The sequence below is a fragment of the Prionailurus viverrinus genome, chromosome C2 (genome assembly GCF_022837055.1).
Source record: "Prionailurus viverrinus isolate Anna chromosome C2, UM_Priviv_1.0, whole genome shotgun sequence".
NCBI classification, from domain to species: Eukaryota; Metazoa; Chordata; class Mammalia; order Carnivora; family Felidae; genus Prionailurus; species Prionailurus viverrinus.
Window position 1 is genome coordinate 88,520,688 of NC_062569.1, and position 18,703 is coordinate 88,539,390.

The 18,703-nt window shown below is 37.8% G+C and overlaps 1 protein-coding gene across 1 annotated transcript in view; it reads left to right on the forward strand.

The window, feature by feature from the left end:
• Window positions 1–17,784, forward strand: part of OSBPL11 (oxysterol binding protein like 11) — an 88,732-nt gene extending 70,948 nt beyond the window's left edge. The window contains exons 11-13 of the mRNA XM_047874420.1: window positions 3,471–3,653; window positions 11,611–11,764; window positions 16,078–17,784. Coding sequence (XP_047730376.1) covers window positions 3,471–3,653; window positions 11,611–11,764; window positions 16,078–16,143 — 403 coding nt within the window. The 3' untranslated portion in view covers window positions 16,144–17,784. The remainder of the gene's footprint in view (window positions 1–3,470; window positions 3,654–11,610; window positions 11,765–16,077) is intronic.
• The last annotated feature ends 919 nt before the right edge of the window (window positions 17,785–18,703 follow it).

Genomic DNA, 18,703 nt, shown 5'->3' on the forward strand with positions numbered 1-18,703 from the left:
GCTGCTCTTACCATGTAGCTGCACTAAGTGACAACACCCCAGCATGAACAGGGACCTAGGGTTTGCTATTTGTTGAGTGGAAAGGCATGTGAGGGAGATCATGATAACTTGAGAGATTGTGCTATGGTAGTTAAAGATCAAGTGAGGGGGCGCCTGGGTGGCGCAGTCGGTTAAGCGTCCGACTTCAGCCAGGTCACGATCTCGCGGTCCGTGAGTTCGAGCCCCGCGTCAGGCTCTGGGCTGATGGCTCAGAGCCTGGAGCCTGTTTCCGATTCTGTGTCTCCCTCTCTCTCTGCCCCTCCCCCGTTCATGCTCTGTCTCTCTCTGTCCCAAAAATAAATAAACGTTGAAAAAAAAAATCTCCTTTAAAAAAAAAAAATCTCCTTTAAAAAAAAAAAAATAAAGATCAAGTGAGGACCAGATTATGGTCCCTTAATTCTCAGAACATAGTTCTGAGGGTGTTTGGGTGGTTTAGTCTGTTAATCATCTTGTGGTTTATGAGTTCGGGCCCCATGTTGGCCTCTGCACTGACAGTGACAGTGTTGGGAGTGACAGCCTCTCTCCTTCCTCTCTGCCCCTCCCTCACTTGCTCTCCCACCCCCTTCAAAATAAATAAATTAAAAAATATCTATCTATCTACCTACCTACCTACCTACCTACCTACCTATCTATCTGTCTATCTCATTCTGGGTATGTATGGATGGAAAAGAGAAGAGATAAGTGTTCTGTGTCATCTCCTCATATCCTATTTGGTTGGAAACAAATTTCCAAAGAAGGGAACAATGTTGGCAAGTGGGATCAGAGAGGAAACATGGACATCACAAGAAATATTCAGTCAGGCAAGAAGCCCTTAGCAGTAGAATTATTTAAATTTATATATGGTAAAACCTGGGATTGCGAGTAACTTGTTCTGTGAGTGTTCTGCAAGCGAGCAACCATTTCTAATAAATTTTAACTTGATAAATGAGTGATGTCTTGCAATACAAGTGGTATGTGATGCCGAATGTCACATGATCACAGCTGAGCCAATGGTTCTTTCTTGCTTGCTGTGGAATTGTGGTGATCGTCTCCCATGTTCGGGTGCTCGGTCTCAAGCTGTAGTGTTTGGCAGAAATCAGTGATTTTCAGAATGTTGGAAGGTGTCCACAACTGGCATTAGTGTATTTTTTGTCACTTCAAACCACCTATGGACAGTCCTTTGCTTTTCCATACAAGAGTAAGCTTAGGAATGCTTTGCTTCATTCTAGGTCAGGCTACCTGCAGATATAGACCCTTTCTTCTGCTGCCTTATTGCCTGTTGGATTAAATACAATATATGGCAAGAGTTTATTAATACTATACTGTAGTCAACATCCATGCAAGCATATACAATGGCCCTGATGCAGAAAAAGATTCCATTGAGCCAATACATAACAGTGATCCCATTAGTGATAGTGGAAGTCATTAGTGATAGTGAAAGTCCTGCACAATAACCCTCCTCTCTCTTATCTCCCTCACACAAGCCATGAAGGTTTTTAAAGATAAGTACAGGTTAATGTGTTTATTTTTCTTTATATTTTGTATTTTCTTAATTATTTTATATTCTATTACAGTATTGTAATCATTTTTGTATGAATATTTTTGGGTTGTGGAACAAATCATCTGAGTTTTCATTATTTCTTACGGGGAAATTTGCTTTGATATACAAGTGCTTTGGATTATAAGCATGTTTCCAGAACGAATTATGCTCGCAAGCCAAGGTTTTACTATACTTTGAAATGTAACTGAGTTCCCACCTCTATTGTAATCAGGCACACTTGTAGTCATGGTGTTCTTTGTATCTAGTGAGCTAGAGTTATGCCTAACTTTTGATTTTGGATATTTGGTTTGCTCTTGGTTTCCAAACCTCTCTTACCTTAATCTCCAAAATCTGGTTCATTGATCATTTGCTTTTTGGCCCCTATATCTCTGCCTTGAGTTCTGAGTTTGCAGACCTTTAATTAACTTAGCCTGTTTGAAAGCTATGGGCTCCCTAAATTCTGCTGTGTCTTTCTGGTTCTTAGGTTCTTGGCTTATACCTGACAACTGCTACTTAGGGTTCCTGTAGCCTGAACCTCTGGGCTTTGGTCCTGTGGATTGCTTTTGAATCCAGATAAACTACAATCACTGATGCACTGATTAGACCCTAACACTTGCCCACTGTTCTCTAAGTTCTGAACCTCTGTCTTATCTGACCCTGTTGTTTCTTGTGTCCTACAGTGAACACAAAATACTTCATTAAAAATAATTAGACCTGTTTATTCCGATCTTCATTTGAACTGCATCCTGTCTGTTGATACACTGGCCAGATAACTCTTCATTAAACTTTCAACAGTAGTGTTTGAGTTCTCTCTGAGTTCTGTGTCAATGATGATAATTTTTGTATATTGGTACTCTTTTAATTTTTCTATTTTGGCAAGAGAATATTAAAATTTTTAATTTATTTTTTTCTATTTTTCAACCTCTTATTGGTTTAGTTGGTTTCTATATTTAATTTAAAGTTAGGCTTATGTTATTTTATACAACATCAACATACCCAGAAATTCAAATATAGGGACCTCAAACTTTTTTTTTTTTTAATGTGTATTTATTTTTTTGAGAGAGGGAGGGAGACACAGAATCCCTCTCTCATGTTTTTGAGAGAGACAGACAGAGTGTGAGTGGGCAGTGAGAGAGAGAGACACACACACACAGAATCTGAAGCAGGCTCCAGGCTCTGAGCTGTCAGCACAGAGGCCGACACGGGGCTCGAACTCATGAGCCATGAGATCATGACCTGAGCCAAAGTCGGACGCTTAACCAACTGAGCCACCCAGGCGCCCCTAAACTTTTAAGTAAATAAGACTAGTAAATAGGACTAAAATTTAAGTAAACAAGACTAGTTTTTAAAAAACATTTCAATTGTAATGTTGTAACATCTTAAAACCATAATAAAAATGTTAATATTTTTCATATTTCTGTTTAGTTTTAATATTATAATAGTTTTGTTTGTAGCAAACATTTAAAGATCACACCTTATGATCATTCATGGTAACTTAGTCTCTGGTTTGATTCCCAGTATTCTTTCTGAAGGTTAAAGTTGAGAGGCACCTGGGTGGCTCAGTTGGTTAAGCGTCGGACTCTTGGTATGGGCTCAGGTCATGATATTACATTTCTTGCTGACAGCATGGGAGCCTGCTTGCGATTCTCTCCCACCCTCTCTCTCTGCCCTTCCCCCACTCTCTCTCAAAGTAAATAAACTTAGAAAAAAAGATTAAAGTTGGTATTATTTGCAAAAATTATCTAGTAAGCTCTCATGGGATTTACAGAGTCTGACTTTGGCACTGACAAACTGAAGTGAGCTGTATACCCAATTTAAACAATTCAGAAGGTACATTTATAGGTTTCAGAGTTCTAAGAACAAGCCCAGTTTCACTTATTAGAGCATATCTTTATTGTTTACCTGCTTCTAGGGTTACAGGTGAAGTAAAGCACAACATCACCAATACTGTGGTATGCAGAGTGCAAGGCGAATGGAATAGTGTTCTTGAGTTCACTTATAGCAATGGAGAGACAAAGTATGTGGATTTAACTAAGTTGGCAGTAACAAAGAAAAGAGTAAGACCTCTGGAGAAGCAAGATCCATTTGAATCCAGGTATGTTATCCTTACATCCATACAAGAAAGAGTCAGAAGCTCTGGATCTTAATTGAAGCCTTTTCACTAATTTGTAACCTTAGGCAGGTCACTTCGCCAGTTTGCATTTGTAAGCTGGGCAAAAATATTACAATATTTAATAGTCAAAAGATTACTATTCTTATCATAAAAACGTTTACAAATTATTAACAAGAAAATAGGTACCCCATTAGAAAAATGGACAAAGGACATAAAGAGGCAGTTCACAAAAGGAGAAAAAAAATGCCCACTAAGAAAATGAAAAATAGTGGTTGCTTCTGGAGAGGAGTACTGGGATGTAGGATAGGAAAGAGACTTAATCTTTCATAGAATCCCCTTTTGAACTATTTAAATTTTATATCCTGTGGAAGTATTGTTGTATCAATTTAAAAAAGAAAAAGTGAGGGGCGCCTGGGTGGCGCAGTCAGTTAAGCGTCCGACTTCAGCCAGGTCACGATCTCGCAGTCCGTGAGTTCGAGCCCCGCATCAGGCTCTGGGCTGATGGCTCAGAGCCTGGAGCCTGCTTCCGATTCTGTGTCTCCCTCTCTCTCTGCCCCTCCCCCGTTCATGCTCTGTCTCTCTCTGTCCCAAAAATAAATAAACGTTGAAAAAAAAAAATTAAAAAAAAAAAAAAGTGAAATACAAGGAAGCATTAAACATCTTAAGTTCAGATCATGTAAGTAGAACTAAACTATTTATTACTATATAATAAAGGAATTAAATACCCATTAACCAAAGACTCAGATTGCATTTAGAAATAAAACAGTAATGATTGGGGAAAATTTTTCTTTTGGAGTTTATCCTAAAGAAGAAGTTGTTTTTATTTTATTTTAATTCTAGTATAGTTAACATACATTGTGAAATTAGTTTTAGGTGTACAATATAGTGATTCAAAAGGAGAGGTTCTTAAGGTTTGGTCTACGGTCCTTGAGATTTTTTAACAAGGTTTATAAGTTCAATTTTATTTTCATAATAATGCCAAGATGCTATTTGCCCTTTCATTCTGTTGGCACTTGCACTGATGGTGCATCAGAAGTTGTGGGTAGCACTGCGGGGCCTTAGAGTAATCAAGGCAGTGGCACAAAACTGTACACAGTCATTGTGTTCTTCACTGCCCATGTACTTGCATTTTTTTTTAAGATGCCAGGGTTTTTAAAAAAAAAAAGTCCTTGAAAAAGCAGTATAGATTGTTAGTTTTATTAAATCTGTATCATTGAGGACCCATCTTTTTACTATTCTACATGACAGATTGGGAGTATGCATAAAGCACTGCTGGTAGATATTGAAGTATGGTAGTTATCTGGAGGAAAAGCACTTGTGCAGTTGTTTGAGTTATAAGCTGAACTAATTTCTGTTTTCGTAAAACACCATTTCTACTTAAATGAATGGCAAACCATGACTATTCTAATTTCAGTATTGGGCAGACATTTTTCTTATAAATAGATGATCTGAACATGGCACTTCAAGGAAAACAATTGGCAGTATTTTTGGCTAATAATAAATTTTTTTTTTTAATTTTTTTTTCTTTTTTTTTTTTTAAATTTTTTTTTTTTTTCAACGTTTATTTATTTTTGGGACAGAGAGAGACAGAGCATGAACGGGGGAGGGGCAGAGAGAGAGGGAGACACAGAATCGGAAACAGGCTCCAGGCTCTGAGCCATCAGCCCAGAGCCCGACGCGGGACTCGAACTCACGGACCGCGAGATCGTGACCTGGCTGAAGTCGGACACTTAACCGACTGCGCCACCCAGGCACCCCAAGGCTAATAATAAAATTTAAATGGAAACAACGTATGGATTAAAGACCTAAATATGAGACCTGAAACCATAAAAGTCCTAGAAGAGAGCACAGGCAATAATCTCTCTGACATCATCCATAGCAACATTTTCATAGATATGTCTCCGGAGGCAAGGGAAATAAAAGCAAAAATAAACTATTGGGACTACATCCAAGTGAAAAGTTTCTGCACAGCAAAGGAAACAATCAACAAAAATGAAAGGCAGCCTACTGAATAGTAGAAGAAATTTACAAATGACATATCCAATAAAGAGTTAGTATCTAAAATATATAAAGGACCGATACAACAAGTGTTGGCGAGGATGTGGAAAAAAAGGAACCATTGTACACGGTTGGTGGGAATGCAAACTGGTGCAGCCACTATGGAAAACAGTATGGAGTTTTCTCAAAAAATTAAAAATAGAACTACCCTATGATCCAGTAATCGCACTATGGGGTATTTACCCCCAAAATACAGAAACACTAATTCAAAGGGGTACATGCTTCCCTATGTTTATAGCAGTATTATTTACAATAGCCAAACTATGGAAGCAGCCCAAGTGTCCATCAATAGATGAATGGATAAAGAAGATTTGGTTATGTGTCTGCAATGGAATATTATTCAGGCATAAAAAAGAATGAAATCTTACCATTTGCAATGACATGGATGGAACTGGAGAGTATAATGCTAAGCAAAGTAAGTTAGTCAGAGAAAGACAAATACCATATGATTTCACTCGTGTGGAATTTAAGAAACAAATGAGCAAAGGGAAAAAAAGACAAACCAAGAAACAGACTCTTAGCTATAGAGCACAAACTGATGGTTACCAGAAGGGAGGAAGAGGACAGGGTTGGAAAAATAGAAGATGGGGATTAAAAGGTACACTTATCATTATGAAAAAATAAATAAAATGAAAAAATAAAATATTAAAAAGGTATAGGTGGGAGACAGTGGAAGATAGATAGATAAATAGATAGACAGACAGGAAGGTAGGTAGATAGGAAGAAGCAACCTAAGTGTCCATCAACAGATGAATGGATAAAGAAGTTGTAGTTTATAGGGGCACCTGGCTGGCTGAGTTGTAAGAAAATGCAACTCTTGATCTGAGGGTTGTAAGTTTGAGCCCCATGTTGAGTGTAGAGATTACTAAAAAAAATTTTTTTTAAACTTAAAATAGAAGTTACAGTATATATATACAGTGGAATTTTATTCAACCATAAAAAAGAAGGAAATCCTGCCATTTGTGACAACATGGAAGGACCTTGAGGGTATCATGCTAAGTGAAATAAGTCAAAAAGACAGATACTGTATGATCTCACTTATATGTGCAATCTAGGGGCGCCTGGGTGGCTCAGTTGATTAAGCATCTGGCTCTTGGTTTCAGCTCAGGTCATGATCTCACAGTTCATGGGTTCAAGCCCCACGTCAGGCTCTGCAATGTCAGTGGGGAGCCTGTTTGGAATTCTCTCTCTCTTCCTCTCTCTTTGCCCCTCCCTGCTCACTCTCTCTGTCTCTCAAAATAAATAAATAAACTTCAAAAAATAAAATATTCTCTTTTCAACTGTGTATCAGTGTGAGGCCAGGTTTTCTTTATATACTTTAACTAAAACAACATATCACAACAGACTGAATGTAGAAACAGCTATAAGAATCCAGCTATATTAAAGCAGATTTTTTTAATGTTTATTTATTTATTTTGAGGGGGGAGGGGCAAAGAGAGGGACAGAGAATCCCAAGTAGGCTCCACTCTTGTCAACACTGAGCCTGACACGGGGCCCAGTCTCATGAAATGTGAGATCATGACCTGAGCTAAAAGCAAGAGTTGGACGCCTAACCTACTGAGCCACCCAGGCACCCCTAAAGCGATGTTTAAGAGATACTGCTGGATTCTCTTCGCTAAAATTTTATTAAGGATTTTTTATATCTACATTCATGGGGGATATTGGTTGGTCTGTTGTTTTCTTTAGGGAAAGGTTTTTAACTACAAATTCAATATCTTTATATTGATATTGAGGTTGTCTTGAGTGAACTTTGGCAGTTTGTGTATCTTTCAAGAAATTGATTCATTTAATCTAATTTGTTGTATTTATTGGCATATAAATTATATTCCCTTAGTTTTCTTTTAACGTGTGTAGGATCTGTAGTGATGTCCCTACTTTAGTTCTTCATGTTGGTAATATTTTCTTTTCCTAATCAATGTGATTAAAGATTTATTAATTTTACTCAGAGAACTAGTGTTTGGTTTCATTGGTTTTTGTCTGTATTTCTATTTTCTTCATTGATTCCTGCTCTTTTTTATTTCCTCTTTTCTGCTTACTTGGTGCATCATTTGCTCTTCCTTTTTCTCGTTTCTTAAAAGGGAAGCTTGGGTCAGGGGTCAGCACACTTCTATTAAAGGCCAGAGAATAAATATTTTAGGCCTAATGGGCCAGATAGTCTCTACCACAACTACTCAATTCTACCACTGTAGCATGAAAGCAGCCACAAACAGTGAAAGGATAGATAGATATCCCTATGTTACAATAAAAATCTATTCACAAAAATGGGCAGCCAGCCATAGTTGTCTGACCCCTGATTAGGCCATTGTTTTTCCTTTTTCCCTGATATATACATTTAATATATTTCTAAGTCTGCTTTGTCTATATCTCACAACTTTCGATTCTTGATATATATTTTCTAATTTCCCTTGTGACTCATGAAGTTATTTAATTTTTTTTTTAATGTTGGTTTTTGAGAGAGAGAGAGGAACACAAAGTGTGAGCAGGGGAGGAGCAGAGAGGGAGGGAGACACAGAAAGAATCCAAAGCAGGCTCCAGGCTCTGAGCTGTCAGCACAGAGCCCGATGCGGGGCTTGAACCCACGAACCATGAGATCATGATCTGAGCTGAGGTAGGACACTTAACCAAGCTACCCAGGTGCCCCTCATGAAGTTATTTAGTAAAGCATTATTTAATTTACAAATATTTATAAAATTTCCAGCTACCTTCCCATTATTCATTTTTAATTTAGTATGGTTTCAGTCCTTCAAATTTTTTGAAATTTATGACCCTGAATGCATTCTGTCTTGGTAAATGTTTCATGTGCACTTAGCAAGAATGTATATTCTTTTGATGTTAGGTGACAGTAATCTGTAAATATTAATTAGCTCAGGTAGGTTGATAGTATTTTTATAGCATTCTGTGTGATTACTAATTTTCTGTGTGCTTGTTCAGTTGAGATCAGTAACTGAGATCAGTTATTGAAATTACCAATTATAATTGAATATTTCTTTTTGTAGTTCTGTAAGTGTTCATGTTATTTGAAGCTTTCTATTAGGGGCATACACATTTGGGATTATATGTCTCTTGATGTACTAACCCTTGATCGTTATGAAATAATCTTCTTTATCCGTGGTCATAGTTCTTGCTTTGAATTCTACTTTAATACTAAAAGTGCCACTTTATTATTTTTTTTTTAATTTTTTTTTTAACTTTTTAAATTTATTTTTGAGACAGAGAGAGACAGAGCATGAACGGGGGAGGGACAGAGAGAGAGGGAGACACAGAATCAGAAGCAGGCTCCAGGCTCTGAGCCATCAGTCCAGAGCCCGACGCAGGGCTCGAACTCACGGACCGTGAGATCGTGACCTGAGCTGAAGTTGGACGCTCAACTGACTGAGCCACCCAGGCGGCCCTAAAAGTGCCACTTTAAATAAACTTTATCAAAGCGCACCTGGGTGGCTCAGTCTCTGAAGCATTCAACTCTTGATTTCAGCTTAGGTCATGATCTCACGGTTTGTGAGTTAGAGCGCTGCATCTGGCTCTGCGCATAGTGCAGAGCCTGCTTGGGATACTCTCTCTGCCTCTCTCCCTGCCCCTCCCCTGCACATGCTCACTCACTCTCTCTCTCTCTCTCTCTCTCTCTCTCTCTGTCTGTATCCCTCTGTATCTGTCTCTCTCTCAAAATAAATAAATTTTAAAACAACTTTATCAAGATGTATTTTACATATTATAAAATCTACCTATTTCAAGTGTATAAATTCAGTTATTTTTAGCATCTTTCCTGAATGGTGCAGTCATTGCCATAAACCAGTTTCACAATCTTCATCCTCCCATAAGATCACTCATGCCCACTTACAGTTAATGTCCATTCATATCCCTAGTCTCAGGGAACCTACTTTCTGTCTCTATAAATTTGGCTTTTCTGGACACTTCAGATGAATGGAATCATACAATATGTGATACCTTGTGCCTGGCTTCTTTCATTTAGCATAATGTTTTCGAGGTTCATCCATGATACAGCATGTATCAGTAGTTCATTTTTTTATATTGCTGAATAGTATTCCATTGTATGGAACCACATTTTGCCTATCTATTCACTAATTGATGGACATTGCCAGTTTTGGACTTTGATGATTAATACTACTGTGAACATTCTCATGTAAATTTGGGGGTGGTTATGTTTTCATTTCTCTAGGTAAATATCAAAGTGGAATTACTGGGTTGTCTACAAGTTTTACATTTGACTTTTCAGGAAACTGCCAAACTAATTTCCAAGATGGCTGCATCCTTTTACATTCCTGCTGGCAATGTATAAGTGTTCCAGTTCACATCCTCATCAACATTTGTTATTGCCTGCCTTATACCCATTCTAGTTGGTGTGAAATAGTGTCTTAAAATGTGATTTTAATTCACACGTTCCAAATGACTAATGATGTTGAACATATTTTCATATGCTAATTAATTAGCCATTTGTGTATCTTCTTTGGTGAAATGTGTGATTGTCTTCCTATTGGATTGTAGGAGTTCTTTGTGAATTCTGGATTCAAATTTTTTATTGGATATGTGTTTTTCAAATATTTTCTCTTTGTTGCTCATTTTTTAATTTTCTTAGTGTTTTTTTTCCCCTTCAGTATAAAGGGTTTTATTTTTCTGAGATGAGATTATCAGTGTTTTCTTTTATGGATTGTGGTTTTGGTATTATATCTAAGAAATCTTTGCCCAACCCAAAGACTTAAAGATTTTCTTCTGTCCGGGCACCTGGGTGGCTCAGTTAAGCATCCCGACTCTTGATTGCAGCTCAGGTCATGATCTCATGGTTTGTGAGTTCGAGCCCCGCATCAGGCTCTGTGATGACAGTGCGGAGCCTGCTTGGGATTCTCTCTCTCCTGCTCTGTCTTGCCCTTCCCCTGTTTGCACGCTATCTCTCTAAACAAACAAGCAAACTTAAAAAAAAAAAAAAAAGATTTTTCTCCTATCTTTTGTAAAAGTTGTATTATGAGGTAAGGGTCTAAGGTCCTCTTTTTGCTTGTAGATATCTAGTTGTCCCAGCACCATTTGTTGAACAGACTGTTCTTTCCCCGAAAGAATTATCTTGCAGTTTTCTTTTGCTTGGAGTTTGTTGAGCTTTCCTGTCTCTGTTGTGCCTATAAACTCTAGTCAGTGAGTTGGAGCACCCATAGGACTCCCCTCATTTATTTCCCGATTAACAGGAATCACTGTTCTGTACTGGCTTTTGCTCAATATCTACAAACCGTTGTTTCAATATATTTTGTCTGGTTTCCTACTTGATTAAAGGCATGAAGGTAGATCTGGTCCCTATTATTTCATCATGTCCAGAAGCAGAAAGTGGTCTCTCTTACCTTTCAGCTTTTAAAAACTGTATTTACCTTTTTGCTTATTATTTCCTAAGCTTCTTAAAAAAATAATATGTTTATAACTTGGGAAGATAACAAATTATTCTTAATTTAAAAAGAAAAAGCAGAAGCAGCAGCATCTTTGACATTAGTATCAGAAACATAGTTGTCAGTATTCTTATAACTCATAAGCATGAAATTATAGATCTGATTTAGGAAATAATTTTAAAAAATGGGGGCGCCTGGGTGGCGCAGTTGGTTAAGCGTCCGACTTCAGCCAGGTCACGATCTCGCGGTCCGGGAGTTCGAGCCCCGCGTCGGGCTCTGGGCTGATGGCTCGGAGCCTGGAGCCTGTTTCCGATTCTGTGTCTCCCTCTCTCTCTGCCCCTCCCCCGTTCATGCTCTGTCTCTCTCTGTCCCAAAAAAAAAAAAAAAAAAAAGTTGAAAAAAAAAATTAAAAAAAAAATTACTGTTAATTTCAAGGGTATAAGTTCTATTTAATTATATTTTTCTAAAGAATGTAAAATGTGTGTTTTTTCAAATTATAGGCGATTGTGGAAAAATGTGACAGATTCTCTGAGGGAATCTGAAATCGAGAAAGCCACAGAGCATAAACGTACCCTGGAAGAACGCCAGAGGACTGAAGAAAGGCATCGTACTGAAACAGGCACACCCTGGAAAACCAAATATTTTATTAAAGAGGTTTGTCCTACGTGTCTTCAGACTAAAACTTGTTATCTACTGTAGTTTACCAGGCTTTCTTGAGTTGTTATCACTTAGACATCTTTATTTCTAAAAATAGTCCAGCATAACCGTGAGCTTTTTCATGGAACTTTTCACAATTTGACAAAACAAAATAGTTTACCAGCAGTTCAGATGAAATGGATTTTGGGATTAAGTTGGCCACAAACAAAAATGCTAACATAATCTCCAGTCACAATAATAGAATAGACAATTGACAATTTATTGCCTTTCAAACTACACTGAAACTTTCTGTTCATTTCCAGAGACTACATTTTAAAGGGAGACATGAGAAACTTAATTGGCTACACAAAGGCTAGTGCAGTGGCTAGAATCTTTGGAACATTTAAGAAAAAAGAATAAAGTGGGGTGTTCAGCTTAGAAAACCAAAACTTGGGACCATGCATTATAACCTTCAGATATGTATATGCTTTATCACATAGAAATTTTTTATCAGTTTGTATAGCAGCCCCACGGTAGGTTCAAACTACCAGGAATTTTGAGCTTAACATAAAAAGGAATTGTGTAACAATAAAAAAAATCCAGTAATAATATTGGGGAGTACATTTTATAGTAATGCACCACTAGTTCTATATGAGACCATGGCTTAGGTAGAAGACTTCATGCACTGATTTTGCAGCTAGACCAAATAATTGCCAGATTCTTATGTAAATGTAAAGATTTTTGTTTGGTTTGGTTTATTAGTTTCTGGTAGAACTCAGAGTAAGGTGAATGATTGCAGACCAGAGCTGTTATCAAGAAAAATTTTCTCGGGGCGCCTGGGTGGCTTAGTCAGTTGGTGTGTGATTTCAGCTCAAGTCATGATCTCACTGTTCCTGAGTTCGAGCCCCGCATTGGGCTCTGTGCTGACAGCTTAGACCCTGGAGCCTGCTTTGGGTTTTGTTCTCCCTTTCTCTCTGCCCTTCCCCCACTTGCGTGCGCTCTCTCTCTCTCTCTCAAAAATTAAACAAACATTTTTTTTTTTCAATTAAAAAAATTTTTTTTTTCTTGTCAGTGGTGCCTGATGGCTCAGTGGGAAGCGCATGCAGCTTTTGATCTCGGGGTTGTTAGTTCAAGCCCCATGTTGGGTGGAGAGTCTACTTAAAAGGAAAAAAAAAAAAGTTTTCTTACCATAGCCAAGTCTAAAGAAGCCCACTGAATTTTAATATTGGTCCATCAGGAAGGAATTTGGAAAAAGTAATTTAATTTTGATTTTTGCACAGTTATTAACCTTAAAACTCCATTTATTTTTTATTTATTATAAGTTTAAGTTTATTATATTTGCTTCATTACTTTCATTTTTCTATCATTGGGTACCTATTATAAATATCGGTCATTTCCATGGATAGGAATAATAAAAAGAAAGTACTTTACATATCTACTCTTTTAGATGAAAAGATAAAAGTTTGTAATTATTATTCAAAGCTATAGTCTGATAACTGTGGTTTTTTTCATTTTAAACTCATTAAGAAAGCTGAGATATCAGGAACAGATTCTAGGAAGAGAATTCCTAAGGGAAGACCTCTCTAATTCATTAAAAGTGAACTCTGGGGTCTGAGAGCAACTATAATGGCTGCAAGATATAGGGGTGCCTGACTGGCTCAGTTGATAGAGCATGCAACTCTTGACCTCAGGGTTGTTTTGAACCCCATGTTTTGTATAGATATTACTTAAAATCTTTTTTTAAAAAGGTACAATTAATGAGATTTTAAAAGGTAGGCACCCTAATTCTTGCTACTAACATGACATGTAAAGTTGCTACTTCTCATGTGTTCTTGGACAGATATTATTAAGAGCCACTGTCAATCTAGCATTCTGTGATGGTTACATCTTTTTCAAAAACAGTACTATAGGAGTTGAGAATTATCAACCAGGTGATTTAATATAAACAACCTAATGGTTGCCATTATTAAAGAAAAATTATTCTGACACTTACTAAAAATGTCAAAGAAAACTTCATTCGGGACTATTGTAATAAAGAAGAGGGATTATACTTAACTCTGAGTACAAGGACAAGTGGAATCACGAAGGAGTGGGTAGAAAAGAGAATCTTGGTTGAATATCAAGGATGGGGGTGAGGTAGAGGAACTTGATTAGATATCAAGGGTGGAAGAAGAGGAGTTTAGAAATCAGGGTTTGGAGTAGGGGGGATTCTTAGTGAACTGGCTTATCAAAATTCTTTGCTAAAACTGGGTTCAGTAGGCCATGGATGAGGCCTAGTCAAGAAGAGAACTCAAAGGAGTCTGACTAAAATTCAGTCAAGGAGCTGGGGTGCCTGGGTGGCTCATTTAGTTATGCGTCCAACTCTTGATTTTGGCTCAGGTCATGATCTCATGGTTCATGGGATTGAGCCCTGCATCACTGACGGTGCAAAGCCTACTTGGGATTTTCTCTCTCTCTCTCTCTCTCTCTCTCTCTCTCTCTCTACCTCTCCCCCATTTGCTCACGCATGCTGTCTCTCTTAAAATAAATAAGTGAACTTTAAAAAAAAAAAAAAGAGGGGCACTGGGTGGCTCGGTTAAGCGTCTGACTCTTGGTTTCAACTCAGGTCATGATCTCATGGTTTGTGAGTTCAAGCCCCACATCGGGCTCCATGCTGACAGTGTGGAGCCTGCTTGACATTCTCTCTCTCCCTCTCTCTCTGCCCCTCCCCCACTCACTCTTTCTCTGTCTCTAAACTTTAAAAACAAAAAAATCAAAAAATTTAAAAAAAAAGAATTCATCATTTAATGAAATTCATTCAAGGAGAGAGTGAGTCCTTGTCATTAGGAGCCAAGTAATTGCTTGTCTTAAGTCATTTTTGGAATAAGAATAGAAAGATAGATAGATAGATAGATAGATAGATAGAGATATAGATGTATAGTATAAATAAATTGAAGGAGCTATGGGTTAAAGACAGGTTCAGATCTGACTTCTATTTTATTTTTTTAATGTTTATTTATTGTTGAGAAAGAGAGCACACAAGCAGGGAAGGGACAGAGAAAGAGGGAGACACAGAACCTGAAGGAGGCTCCAGGCTCTGAGCTGTCAGCACAGAGCCTGACATGGGGCTTGAACCCACAAACTGTGAGATCATGACCTGAGCCAAAGCCAGACGCTTAACCCACTGGGCCACCCAGGGTCCCCTCAGATCTGACTTACTTTGCCTAGTCCCATAAACACTGAACTCTACTCTTAGCTACCCTGACCTCAACTGTGTCAAGTCCTGTACTCCAGTATGTGGCTTCATGCATTTCTTTTCCTTGCTTGGTCTTCTCTGGTTGTAGTTCATTCTCTGACTCTAACTTTGCTCCTCGCAGTATCCTATTCACAGGAGCCAGGGAAAACTAATGGGAGTAGAGTTGGGAAAGAACTAGAAAATAATACTCAACTACTAGAGTTGAGTAGAGAACGGCTAGTAGCTCGATGACCATTTGTGCTCCACCTGCTGCCTGTCACTCTGTGGGTGAGGCTAAGTCTGCAGTGTCTTGGCAAAATTGGCAGAATTGCTACAAATGACTTCTGCAAATAAAGTGGTGATGGAGCATCAATTAGGTGCCCCCGGACCAGAATTTCTCCCCTAATCCTAGCTAAACCACAGACATTATTTGATGTCTTAAGCACAGAGATTTTTTCCATCACAAAAACTCTTGTTTTTAAATGTGACAGTAGGGGCGCCTGGGTGGCGCAGTCGGTTAAGCGTCCGACTTCAGCCAGGTCACGATCTCGCGGTCCATGAGTTCGAGCCCCGCATCAGGCTCTGGGCTGATGGCTCAGAACCTGGAGCCTGTTTCCGATTCTGTGTCTCCCTCTCTCTCTGCCCCTCCCCCGTTCATGCTCTGTCTCTCTCTGTCCCAAAAAAAATAAATAAACGTTGAATGAATGAATGAATGAATGAATGAATAAATAAATAAATAAATAAATAAATAAATAAATAAATGTGACAGTAGATGGGGCGCCTGGGTGGCTCAGTCGGTTAAGCACCGACTTTGGTTCAGGTTATGATCTCGCGGTTTGTGAGTTTGAGCCCCGCGTCGGGCCCTGTGCTGACAGCTCAGAGCCTGGAGCCTGCTTCGGATTCTGTGTCTCCCTCTCTCTCTGCCCCTCCGCCACTTGCGCTCTGTCTCTGTCTCTCAAAAATAAGTAAAAGTGAAAAAATAAAATAAATAAATAAATAAATAATTGTATGTGACCATAGAATTCCACCTTAGTGAAGATGTTGCTTCTAGTTTTGGTTACTGATTGTGAAAATATTAGAGGAATCGTCCTTTAATTTATTTTTCTACTTGTTTCAGGGAGATGGCTGGGTTTATCATAAGCCCCTTTGGAAAACAATTCCAGCAACACAGCCTGCGGAGTGACACACACTATCTGAGACTCGACCAAATGAACTTCTTCTCTGTTTACCCTAAACCCTCCCAGAATGGAGTCATTGCACTGAGTAACCTGCTTCCTGATTGCACAGACTGAATCTGGCTAAACCCGAATGTCCCTGTTAGGGCACCACAGAACTGCAGCAAGACCAAAGTGTTGAAGACGCTCGACGGGCCTCTCACCAACCTGTTCATGTGATACGAGCAATATCATCCGAAAACCTTTCACGTGAATTATTAGATGATTCATCTTTTATCCAGCTCCTGCTCCTACAGTTAGGTTTAAATCCCCTATTTTTGCATGGGGACAGCAGATACACACAAGCGTGAGAACTCAGTGATTTTGATTTCTTTATAGTAAAGGGTGAAGTCTCTTTCAGAGTTTGTGCTTTGCTTTCTGTCAGTAACTGAAGTATTCACTGCTCTTACAAACAAACCCAAGAGGAGGAGGACGATGACCCAGAAGTGGATTCAGCCATTGTGCCTGAAATCAGTGTTAAAAAAATCAACCAGGTTGTAGTAACAAGGCATTCTGTTCCTTCAAAGAGACTGTGTGCCTGTGTCTGAGGAACTTATCCATTATCCACCTCTGTTGGAACTCTCTTTTAAAAAGTATATTTATAAATTGATTAGAATTATAACCATGGAGAATTTTTTCTTCTGAGCATTTTATTATACTTGAAAACAACATTGACTTGAAAAATTTCAGAACATTTTTCAATACCTAGTTTTATTAAATGTTACACTTGAGAGACAATTTTTTAAATGTGTTCATGTCAATATGATGAGATCTTGGCCTTTCTCAAGAACTGAGGCATTAAAGAACAAAGCAAACATTTAAAAAATAAAACTGTTACTTTTTTTTTCCTTACCTTTTTTTCACTTGTAGATTAATATCCAGTATTATGTGCTATCCCTCTGAATAAGTATGCTTCATCTTACCTCTGTCCATTCAAATTTAAAACAACTATTCATATTTGTCAGTAATTCAGAAGTTATATATGTGGCTGAGTGCATGTATGGTATGGTTTTCTTTTCTTCTCAAGGAAACTCAAATGCCGAAGAAAGAATATGAAGTGAAAAGATATTAGGAAAAAAGATATCAGGAAGTTGTATTCAGGTACAAATCTCTCTCTTTTTTTTTTAATAAGTATTTTACTGAGGTTGAAGGATTGCTGGCAACTAAAAGAATAGTGCTAATTATGGCTTTCATCATTCATTCAAGTATTTATTGAGTACCTACTTATGGTGCTCAACACTTGTTACTGCAAGCTACCTTAATTTTCCAAGAGTGGTGCCTTACTCTGTTTCTTCTGATGTGGTCTTCCAATCAGTGTGTGTAACATATACCTGTTAGTCATCAGCCATTGTAGGTGGCTGTGTCTCTTGCATCATCATAAGAAGTTTAAGCTTTGTGCTCTGATAAATTGTGTTTTATTGAAGGGTTTAATAGGATGAAAACAGCAAAACAATAATTTTTTCAACAAATTGTAAATTATAAGAGAATAACTGGTTTATGTACAACCATTTTAATGATTCCCTTGTTCATTTTTGCTGTGAAATGCACTGAAAAATCTCAAAATGAGTTATAGTTCATGTGTTGGGAAGATTGAAAAATAATAAAACTAGAGAACAATAATGTCTTTGTCTGTTTTATGAAAGGAGAGAAATAGAAGGTTTGTGTTTAGAGGAGTTAGCCCCCTATTCATTTGAGAGGGACATGGATTTTTTTTCTTTAAATTCTTACCCTCAGGAATCTCTTAGGGAGATAAGGAAGTATATTCCATAAGAGGTTTTAAAAATTAAAATGTTTAAATAGTCTGGAAGTAGAGCAAGAATGTAAAATTAAACTCGATTTTGTTTTATTCTTTGAACCATTTGAATACTTACTTATTTCTTTCAGTTGAGCCATTTTAAGAATTATTGAAATATGATTTTAAAAATTCTTAAGAAAAAAATACATTTGTAAGTAATTGAAATCTCATGATATTGGGTTGATTCTTTGACAAGAGTGAGATAATAATACCAATTTTGGGTAATTATTTTACCTTGTCTCCATCTTGACTTCACTGCAGCTTATCTACCAGACAAGAGTTAGAGGTCTTTTCTGTTTTATTTTTTATCTACATGTTGTTGATAATTAGCCAGAGAAATGAATCTTTGCAGCAGTTGCCACTGATTTGTATCTTTTTCTTTGGGGTCAAAGTTTATTTATTTAAAAAAATTTTTTTAAGTTTACTTATTTTGAGAGAAAAAGAACAAGCAAGCAGAGGAGGGGCAGAGAGAGAGGGAGAGAGAGAGAATCCCAAGCAGGCTCTGCAGTGTCAACACAGAGCCTGATGCAGGGTTCAAACTCATGTTCGAGGTATGACCTGAGCCGAAACCAAGAGTCAGATGCTTAACCCAACTGAGCCACCCAAGTGTCCCTGGATCAAAGTTTTAAATGTGCGCTTTCTTTCTGGCTTTTCGGAATTGCGTGTTAAGAAGTCCAAGAGCAGTAGTGACAAAAAGACAATGTTCTGGCCATTTATTTGGATTTTTTTTTCTT